Source organism: Danio rerio, chromosome 1 (genome assembly GCF_052040795.2).
Source record: "Danio rerio strain M-AB ecotype USA chromosome 1, GRCz13ab, whole genome shotgun sequence".
NCBI classification, from domain to species: Eukaryota; Metazoa; Chordata; class Actinopteri; order Cypriniformes; family Danionidae; genus Danio; species Danio rerio.
In genome coordinates, this window is record NC_141021.1 from 54,779,898 (window position 1) to 54,791,174 (window position 11,277).

Consider the following 11,277-nt stretch of genomic DNA (forward strand, 5'->3'; position numbering starts at 1 on the left):
GCCAGTCTGTTTACACAAGCCTGTCAGCACACACACACCGAACAACTGAGCGAGGAGGAGAGAAATCATCACACTAACCTCAAATGGACGCGTCTATGATTATTAAAGGAATATTTCAGCCCATAATGAAAACTCTGTCATCATTTGAAACGTCACTCCAAAAACCAATACATCCCTTACACGCCTCGTGTGTTGAGTAAAAGTCACTGAACAGTCACTTAAATATGGAATATTCCTTTAATTATTAATATTCATTTAATTTCTCTATCCACCAGACGCTTTCTTACAATCATTAAATGTCTCTATTAAAAAATCCCTTGTGCATTTCCAACACAATCTCACGGCAATTCGTAACTTTTTCATTTAGTGGCTAATTCGTGTGAATTCGTCCGATCTAATTCGTACAATTTAGTACGATTTACTCATCCCCCAATGACGGTTGGGGTCAGGTGCCACGCCTCCTTTTTAAAATCGTACAATTTCGTACGACTGAATTCGTACGAATTCGTACGAATTAGCCACTAAACTGGCAAAACGTAAAATACTTACGTTTTCTCGTGAGATCAGGCTGGCATTTCAGAAGCGTGCCTCACACAGGTGAGTGGGCTTGACAAACCACCTGTAGAAAACACACTCTTTCATCTCTCTATGACACTTTCTTACACTTTTTATGTGATGTAATGATTATGTGTTATTAAAACCTCAAGGAGGACGCAGAAAAAGAACTATCACTTATTAAATTCAAACTCCTTTATTATTTCATGCAAAACCTTTAAATTTAAAAAGGAAACCTAAAGGTTATCTTAAGCAAAATAAAAAAGCCCTGTAACCTGTATAAGGTGTTTTATGGAATATCTTAAACTGACCAGTAGCTATGTTTTTTCTTTCCCTTATATTTGGTTTTTGGCGAATGTTGCCAACTAGTGCACGATCAGAAAACTAGTGTAATGGCGGCACACCATCTTTATCTCTACCCCTATGCCCCAGCTGGCTCGCTTTGGCCCAAGGTATTCAGCTGGCCAAAAAAAGTCAGCCGTTTGCCCAGAGGAAGCCCCGCTTTTGCCCGATCAGGCTGTGGAATTAATTGTGGACATGCGACTGGCCCTGGCTTGCTCGCTTTAGGCGCGACAGTGGAAACGCAGCTACTCACTACTAGGGATGTCCAGATCAGAAATTGGGTCCGATCACATGGTTTCAGACTTGATTAGAATCGGATGTTACCTCCCAATCAGGAATCAAATATATATATATATATATATATATATATATATATATATATATATATATATATATATATATATATATATATATATATATATGTACTTACATTATTTTTTAACACATCTAAAGTTATGCGGTGGCACAGAATTAAGGCTCGTACACACCGGGATGCTTTTCGTTTGCGTTTATCGTCAGTGTTTTACGAGACGATTTTCAGTGTTCAAACCCAAGTGATTTTCACTGGCGTCAAGCAGAAGAGTATGCAAAATCACTCCTTGACGTTAGATGGCGCTGCACAACTTTAAGCTTCTGACACCCGCTTATAACACAGAAGAAGAGGAGGAGGAAGTTCACGCGCTCGTTGTTAAAGTTACTGGTGACTTGAACAAGCATGGATGGTTCAAGCAGCAGCTCCAGCTCTAGCGATGAAGAAATGATTATTGTTCTCAAGAGCAATAAGCAGCTCCATGTTCATATCGCCTCTGGGCATCTTCTTCAATGTGCTCTCGCATTGACAGTTTTGCGCTTAAGCGCCTCCAAGTGCTGTTTACTGTAACTCCATGCACGTGAACAAAAGTGCCAACCTGATTGGTGGAGAAGGTTTAGACCCAGCCAGTCAAATAAAAATAATGAGCATGAGGTGTTTGTTTTTTAAATGACGCTTTTGCGCCTGGCGTTTTGCGCATTTGTGTGCATGATCACATTGATGCCCTTTATTTAGTCGCAAGGTGTTAAGCGTTGACGGAAAACGCGAGCAAAAACATCCCATTGATGCAGAGACGCTATTGGTTAAAGGTCGGCAAAGTAGAACATGGAAGCAGCTTGAAGCGTAAAGCACGAGTATGTCTGTGGTCTGGAGGTGTTATAAAGTTGATGACGACAACATTGCCATAGCAAACTGTGAGATATGCGAACTTGGAATTGCCGGCTGGGTATTTTAACTTGAGGTGCTCTTTGTTTTTTTATTAGATTAGTATTATATTTGCTGTTGCACTAAAGTCCAAAAGTGAAGAATTGATTATTGATAATATATTGTTATTTATTTCTTGGCTGTTCAAGCTAGCTCACAGAACTGCTCTGTTTGTTAACAGAGTTGTTGAATGTTAAAACTAAAACAAATAAATAAATAAACAAATAATAAAATAAATAAATAAATAAATAAAATCCTGGATCTGTTTCTTTTTATATATTAAGTATCGGATCGGGTTTCGGTATCGTTAGATACTTAAAATCAAATGACTCTGACGTGGAGTCGAGGGCAAAAAAACCTGATCGGGACATTACTACTCCCTACATACTGTATCTCCAGAATAAAACATTGTGCAGTTCTGAAGCGTGCCTCACACAGGTGAGTGGGATTGACAAACCAATTGATCTCTATGCACCAGACACTATTGTTCCATAGTTTTTGGACCGAGGAAAAGTTGTCTGTGATTCTTCCTATTGTAAAGTCGCAACTACTTTAAAAATCGTGCAGTCTGAACTCAGTACTTGTATAGTGTGTGTTCGGGTATTTGTATAGTGGACTATTTGTCTTATATGTATAGATAGATTACCAGTCAACCATGTTAGTTATGTATAGATTTTTAAAAAATTGCTCTTACGTCCAGTGTTGCGTTTATTTATATATGATTGTTTATTTAAGTCTTGTTCCACTTTATGTCCACACATGTATAGGAATGACAATAAAGCTTAACTTGACTCGACTTAAAGATTTCTTCGCCATGTAATTCCCATTTGTCTGATTTGTAATTGGAGGACATGGAGATGAGAGTCAATCGGCAGTGCTTTTATTGGCAGAGGCCTGAACGTCCTGCCGATGAGACACAGCTTTAAAGCGGGCAGAGTATTGACAGCTGATATTAATGAACCGGGTGGCTTTAAAAGGGAGGAGCAATCAATTTCAGATCATGCAGGAATATGCAAAACTGCTTCTGATCTCTTTTAAAGAGATAGCTCACCCAAGAAAATCTAATTCACTCGCTGTTTATTCACCCTCAAGTGGTTGCAAACCTTTATGACCTTCTTTCTTCATGTTGAACACAAAAGAAGATATTTTGAAGAATGCTGAAAACATGTAACCATTGTCTTCTATAATACAAATACCATGGAAGTCAATGGATGAATGTTCAAAACTTTTTCCAAAAATCTTCTTTTGTGTTTAGCAACATTTTTAAATCACTTTATGGTTTCAGAAACAAAAAATAAACCCAATACCAGTATTTGATAAATAAAGAAATGAATATTTGATGGAATAACCTTGAATTGCCAACCACGACCCTATTTTTCATTCATTTCCATTCTCTGTTTAAGAGTAGTAATTGACAACTTTATTTCTATGCTAATTACACCTTTAAACAAGCAAAAAACACATTATTATTATTAGCATATTACTCAAGTCTACATTATAAATCCGGAGAAACTGAGCATTTTCAAGCAGTCTCTTAATTTTTGTTTTCCATAGCTGTTTATCCATTTCAGGAGGTCTTGAGCTGCTGTATCATGTTGTAAATTACAACGTCTGTAATAAAATTGCTCTGCTGTGAGATAAAACATGTGGTGGCTGACTTAATTACCACTCTTATTTAAAGTGGCTAAGCTGGATTAAAGAAGATTGCAGTTTCCAAGAATCAGAATCACAGGGCTGATTATAGAGACAGACACTTTTGAAAAAAATACAACAATATTAAAACGTGAAAAACAAGAAGCACAACAGAAGAAAATATGAGAGATGAGTTGTTTGTAGGGAGTTGGTTGCTAAGGAGTGCTTGTAAGTAAACTGCTGTGCACTCACTATGAGTGTTTAAAAAAGTTCCAGTGATGCCATTTACAATCTCCACTGGCTTGCTTGGTTTGGGACTTTTGTGGTGCTGCACATCAATGGTGTTGCTCTTCAGTGTTTGGACTTTCAGCAGTGAAGATTAAACCACACTGAACTGAACTAAACCGAACGTCAACTCTGAAAACTGGACTGACAGTTTTAATTTACTAGAACCTCACTTTACTAGAACCATGATTCAACTGGAGGAACTAGTTCCTGCTTCCTCCTGATTACACACACAGCTGGAAGTTCATGATGGACTGATTACTAGGACTATAAAGACACCTCATTCACACAGACTCTTTGCTGAGTCTTGTTTTTCCCCTGTGAAGCATTACAAAGCATTTTTCCCTGCCATGTTTTGATCCTTGTCTTGTTTACCGTTATTGTTGTTTTGTCTTCTTTCTAATTCTGTATCTAATAAATGTTTTGTTAACATTTGTCTCTGCTTTATAATTATTATTATTTTTTAATTGATCCATGTTTGTATGAGCTGATAATGTATTATTATTTAGTATCAATTTCCAAAATAGTTTCTGTTCACTCAACTTCAGACATTTTAGGTCCATGCAGCTGATGTTTTCAAACGTAAACAAGAAAAAGTAAAAGAAAATAGGTATTGTGGGGCTTCAGGCATTCCAGTTTCTGCCGACAAAAAAATGTTCATTAGGCACAACTTGAAAAGTTTATTTACAGGGTAGATTACCTCACCAGAAAACTAATAATCTTATGTTAACCCAACTAAATGTTTTTGTATTATACACAAAGAATTTTAGGTCAGTGAAGTTGATGTTTCAAAAAACAAGAACAAGCAAAAGGAAATAAGGATTATGGTTTTTTTGTTGTTCTGGCTTAATTTTTTTACAGTGTGGTACAACAAAAATACTTATTTCTACATTTCAGAGGTGCTTTGAAACTTCCTTTAATGCACTGTTCATAAAAGTATTGAGAAGCAAAAGAAATTCAAGGGGTCTTTATTAGATACAGCACGTCATGAACTAAAAAGAACAATTCTTTGATGTTCTTAAATAATGTTTAACATAAATGGAAACCTTCAATTCCACAATAGGGATCTTTAATGTGTAGAAAAAGGTTCATTGGATCATTAATATGTTCTATATGCAATAACCAGTTCTTATAACTGTTGTTTAAAAGAGTGGTATAGGACCAAAAATGGCTCTATATTGCCATCACTGTGACAAAAATAACATTTTTAAAAAAATGTTTGTTTAAGGATCTGCAAAGAAGCTCACTTCTGCTGTTCCTCTTTAAATAAATGGCTGTATTCTGGAATAAGCGAAGTCATTCACAGTTTTTACAGGGCTTCTGCAGGTGTCAAGTCAAATTTTAAACTTTTAAGACACTTTTAAGACCATTGTAAATTAAATTATAGACTTATACAGGGCTAAACACTAATGATTATTTCTAATGGCCTGGTTGGCCCAATGGAAAAAAAAATCTAATGTAATTATTTACTAGCAGCATAATTTAATATGTCAAAACAAGAAAACTCAACGTGTACACACTTTTTTAACATATTTTTTCTTCTTTTTTTGACAAAAATGACAAGTTTAACATTGTTAAAAGAATACTTATTATATAGTATATTTTTGGTCTATATTGATTGACTATAACTTTTAATTTCATTTGCTGTTTCATAAAGACAGATTGCAGAAGATCGGATGGATGTTGGCCCAGTTGGGTAGCTTTACTTTGACAGAAAAAAATAAGACCTGTTTAAAATAGTTTAAGACACACAACACAATATTTCAGTGAATTTAAGCCTTTTTTTTAGGCTAAAAGTTTACCCTCTGGACACCTGTGTGTCTTAAAAACTCATATACAGGCAAAACTAAATTGATTCCCATGCTCTTGATGAAACATTGAGGTCTAATGAAGTGATGTGTCAGTGCAAGAAACCTCTAATTAACCTTTCAACAGCCCTGGCTGGTAGACTGCATTCGTGAACATTCCTGTTACATAATGTGAGCTGTTGGGGCTTTCTAGAAAAGGTCACACTTTATTTCAATGTACAATTCACGCTTTTGACAAACCATTAACTAAGATTTTTAGCTCAATAAACTCCTAATTAGCTGCTTATTAAAAGGTAGTAGTTGGGTTTTTGGGATTAGAGATTAAAAATAAAATATGATTATAAGTGCTAATAAACAGTTAATATCTTAGTAATAGGAAGTTAATAAACCAGTAATAAATGGTGTGAATTGTTACTTAAACTAAAGTGTTAGTGAAAGAAAAAGGATTGAGAAAAGATCAAAAGTTTTGTTTAAAATTTTGGAATGAACTATCCCTTTAAATGTTTATGCAACTAGTCATGTGATTAGAGCCGTACAGTCATTCTTAAAATGTTATCATGATGTCAGGTTTAGTCAATCTGATAATATTGCTAACAAAAATATGTTTAGCTCATGCTTCTATTCAACAGATAGTTCACCAAAAAGTTTCAATTATGCCATTATTAATTCTCCTTCATGTGGTTTTAGACCTTTAGGAGTTTCTTTCTTCTGTTGGACACTAAAGAAGATATTTTGAAGAATGCCGATTGCTGGCACCCATTGACTTCCATAGTCTGAAAAAATATAGAATGTAAGTCAATGGGTTCCAGCAACCAGCATCATTCAAAATATCTTTTGTATTCTACAGAGGAATGAAACTCAAACAGGTTTAGAAACAAGTGAGAGAGAGAGAGTAAATGATGACAGAATTGTCATGTTTTGGGTGAACTATCCCTTTTTCAAAAGCGTTATTTTTGAAAGTTAACCTTTTAAACAGTTTGTCTTTGTGTTTATTTTGTAACTTTAAGAGTTTCTTTCTGTAGGACACTTAAGAAGATGTTTTGAAGAATGCTGAAAACCTGTAAACATTGACTACCAAAGTGCAAATATTTAGAAAGTCAAAGGTTGCAGGTTTCAAACATTTTCTGTAAAATATCTGCAACATTTCGTGAATCACCGTAAGATAGAATTTTTTTAAAAATTAATTTCTAAGACAACACATTACCAATATTTGAAATTCATATTTGATAGAATAACCCTGAAATCTCAACCACCATTGTTAGGCTATATGTACTGTATATGACATGTTAATGTTTCCTAAACATCCTGAAACAAGTAGCAACATTCGACAGACAAACACAAAACCAGGCCAGTAGCAAGGGGGGTTTGGGTGGTTCAAAAGACCACCGGCAATCAGAATTTGACTGCTATAAAAGCTCATTGATCCAATTTTAGACAGTATGCCATCAAAAATGGTAAAAATAAACAATAGGAGGCGGCTTTCAGACAAATTTAATTTAATTTAATTATTCAAATGAACAAATTCTAATTGAGGAAATGAGCTGGCTAGTTTGTCATTTGCCTATATTCTAGTTTTCCATTTAAAACAAGTTTTAACACATTATGATTATTATTTTTTTAAAGATGGATGATAATGATGATGGATGATAATAAATTTGTATTTTAAAAACAAGCATATTTTTTATATTTCTTGGTTCAACATTTAAATTGAAAATGTAAGCTCTAAACATTATTTATAAAACTGTAATAACCAACAGTTTATAAATAAACACTTTATGGTGAAATATTAAGCACTTTGACAAACATATAGGGAATACTTTTGTTGCATCAAAAAAGTGTGGTTATTATAATCACCATCCAACAATCTAATCAAGCAGAAATTCATGTTTAAGGGACATTCTACTAGAAACATACATCATCTGTTCCTGAAATAAAAACTATAAATACAGTGAATAAAAAGTATTCCATCCCAAAAATGTCTAAAATGGATTGATGGTTGATTTCTGTGAGTAGTTCTATAAATGTAATTTATTTGGTTCTCAGATTTGTTTTCTTTAATTAAAAACACTTCAGACTGTACAAACTCTGTCCTCAGCCCAATTGAACCTACAATTTTAATAGTTTTGTTAGGCTAAAAACTGTTATTTAGAAAAAAAAACTTCATAAATAGCAAGTTTATGTTGTTATTATTCATATCAATTGATTAAAAACATGAAATTATAAATAAAGTCCAGTAAATATTACAAATATATAATACAAATACATTTGCAGTTGTCCCCATGTTTGGTCAGTCCTTTCACATTTCCATTAAATTGAACATAAAATGTGTGCAATACACCTTTAAGGCTATGACTCTGAAGTGACACCATTTGATGGAGTAGCTCACAGTGATCAAGGATGCGTTCTGTCATTGAATTCTATGATTTTATGCTTGTTTTGTATGATTTTTGAGGATGACAAGCTTAAATCAGGCCCTGTCACGTTTTTTATAAGTGAAAATGTACACTGAAAAAAGTGTTGCATGCAAAACTGTTGCAAACAATTTATTTGTGTTGAATTAAAACAAATTAATTAAGTTTAATAATCTTAAACTTAATTTGTTTGTTTAAATTCAACACAAATAAATAGTTTACAACCAGTTAATGTAAAAAAAAAAAAATTAGTAAATCTAAGGAATCATCTCTGAATATTTTTTTTCAGTGTACGTTTCTGGTAGAATGTCCCTTAAAATGTCACTAAATGCACCTCACAACTAACATTTGACTGACATTACTAGAGGAATATATGTCTATAACGTTGAGAGACGTTTAAGAACACTCTTCTATACAACACATACATTTTATACACTTTACTGAACACAATGACATCTCCTGCATACTATATAAGTGCATAACTATGATTAATATCTTACTAATTAAGTAGTAACTAATAGCTTTTATCAGGTAAAGTTATAAAGTCATGTGACAACCTTAACTTTCCTGATTGATTGTAATACAATAACAATAAGAATTGCAAAAAGCGTCATACTAATAAACGTGAACTGAATTTAATATAGCTAGAATAACACATAACTTAAAAAATTGTTAAAAGACGACCCACCTGTACCACTGCAGACCCTTGTCGTAGAACCTGTCGAAGAAGTGCGGCTCTGCTCCCACGGCTCTCACATCAGGATGCACGCGCAGGAACTCCAGAAGCGCGCGCGTGCCTCCCTTTTTCACGCCGATAATAATCGCCTGAGGAAACTCTTTGGTGCCAAAGTTGTTCGACACAGAAAGATTGTTGTAAATGTCATAACCCGAGCCTCTCAATCGCGTCTCCTCTTCCGCGTCCTGATCGGGAAACGAGCCGTTCACGCGCGCGTCCGCCTGGAGCTTCTTCCCTTCCTTAGGGAAAAGTTTGCTTCGGAAGCTCTGATGGACGTAAAGCGGACTCGGTATGGACTCGCAGCATCCAGTGAGGCAGTAGAATAAATAAGTGAACACAAGGATCATGGTAAAAAACACGGACACCTTGGAGTGCGCTTTCAGGTGTCCGAAGTCGAGACTCGTTGTCCAACATCCCATGAGTGTCCGAGAAATAACACGCTAAACGGAGGAACCATGCCGTTTTGGATGTTAAATAACAGGTTTGTTATACATTTAGAAAGACATTCCGTTTTAAGGATGAGAGTTCAGAGTCACTAAATTAAACGCACGCCATATTTGCGCATTATAAGTTGTCATGCACTTTTTTTCTCTCGTGCACCTCTTAAGCTGGTGTTCTCTCAGTCGTCCAGCTTCTTCGGGATTTCAGGGTTACCCATTCATCTCCCACCCGCTTTTGGTGTGTAGGCTAAATCCACGCCCTGCTTTTCCCGATCCCTCCCCTTTTTGCTCGAATTACTTTATGACTTTCCTACCTAAGCAGTTACAAATCCATTAACTACTGTTAAATCGACTTATATTTTGAGGCCGGGAAAGGAGCAGGTCAAGGTTCACAGCGCTTATACAGCATATGAGATAGTGAAATGATATCTTTGGTATTTTTATGGCAGACACTTTCCAACGTGGTTTGCTGTGCGAGGCAGTGCACTTTAACACACACAGATGAAGAGGTCAGTCAGTGAGCAACACCTGTCCCGAAGCCCACACACTCAGTGCAGACAGTGGGCTTCTTCATTTGCTCACTGTAGATTTAAAGGGCTGTTCACACCAGGAATGACTGCTATAAAGATAACTACGATGATTACTGTATTAGCATTAACAGTACAGTAAATCATTTCAGCATCGATATCGAATTGTGATCATTCACAATAGTCACATCGCAGGATATGAAATGTTGAGTTTAAAAGCATTCAGGTGTAAGAAATTGTAGCATTTGTGACATTAATTATGATTAATTTTATTGAATTAATTTTATCCATCAGTTACTTGAATACTGTTAGGCCCCGTTTACACGAGTGCGTTTTAGTTTTAAAACAGCGTTTGAGATCAAAAACGATCCGCGTCCACAGTAGCGTTTCTGAACATATCTCCGTCCACACTACTCCACCAAAAACGTATATCACGTGACCATTCGCGCACTCTGGGCATGCGCGTTCTCGTATAAACAGGAAGCATGTGTCTCGCTCGGTATTTAGTTATTGTTTGTCAACAAACGCCGGTTGAACAATGAACGCGATGGCAAAGAAAGCAAGAGAGGTATTTTTGTAGACAGACGACGAAGTCGAGTTGTTACTAAACGTAACAAGTGAATAACTGCACAATGGTGCCTAAAACAGACAATAGTGCAAACAACGCTCCCATTTCTGTGTCCGTGTTGTTGTTTACAGTCAAGGCTGGTCTGCCGTCTTCCGGTAGCGTTAAAGCCATGTGTTATAGTCATGTGATAGGGGCTTGATGAATAAGGGAAGGATACACAATGGCACAAAATCCCCAACCAGGTAGCGAATCTCAGCAGCCACGCCTACGTTTTCAGATGTCTCCGTTTTCCCCCATCCACACTGAGACGGTGCAGCAGCGTTTCTGAATGAAAACGGACTCTCAAGCGTTTCCAAAACGCTCCATTTTCGGCACTCGAAAACTCCGGCGTAGTGTGGACAGATGGCGTAATCGTAGCAAAACTTATAAGTTTTCAAACTAAAACGCACTAGTGTAAACGGGGCCTTAGACTCGGGAAATGGTAAACATTTTATTTTAATAGTATCTTTTTCTTGATTGTATTTATAGATTATTATGCATGAAAATACTCACAACACATGCAAATAGACAAATGCACTGCAAATAGCACAGACAACAGCGAAAATGTGTCTGAGGACACTAAAATGTTTCTAGATTGTTTATTAGATTTTATTAAGATGAAAATAGTAAACAAAAAATGAGGCCCCAAAAAATGAGGGCTCCATTATACACCCGGGGAAATAGACTGATTTCACACGAT

The 11,277-nt window shown here is 35.8% G+C and overlaps 1 protein-coding gene across 1 annotated transcript in view; it reads right to left on the bottom strand.

Annotated features, from left to right (window-relative positions):
• Positions 1-9,659, bottom strand: part of si:dkey-121b10.7 — a 30,566-nt gene extending 20,907 nt beyond the window's left edge. Inside the window, exon 1 of the mRNA XM_087237767.1 lies at positions 8,956-9,659. Coding sequence (XP_087093893.1) covers positions 8,956-9,422 — 467 coding nt within the window. The 5' untranslated portion in view covers positions 9,423-9,659. The remainder of the gene's footprint in view (positions 1-8,955) is intronic.
• Between the last annotated feature and the right edge of the window lie 1,618 nt (positions 9,660-11,277).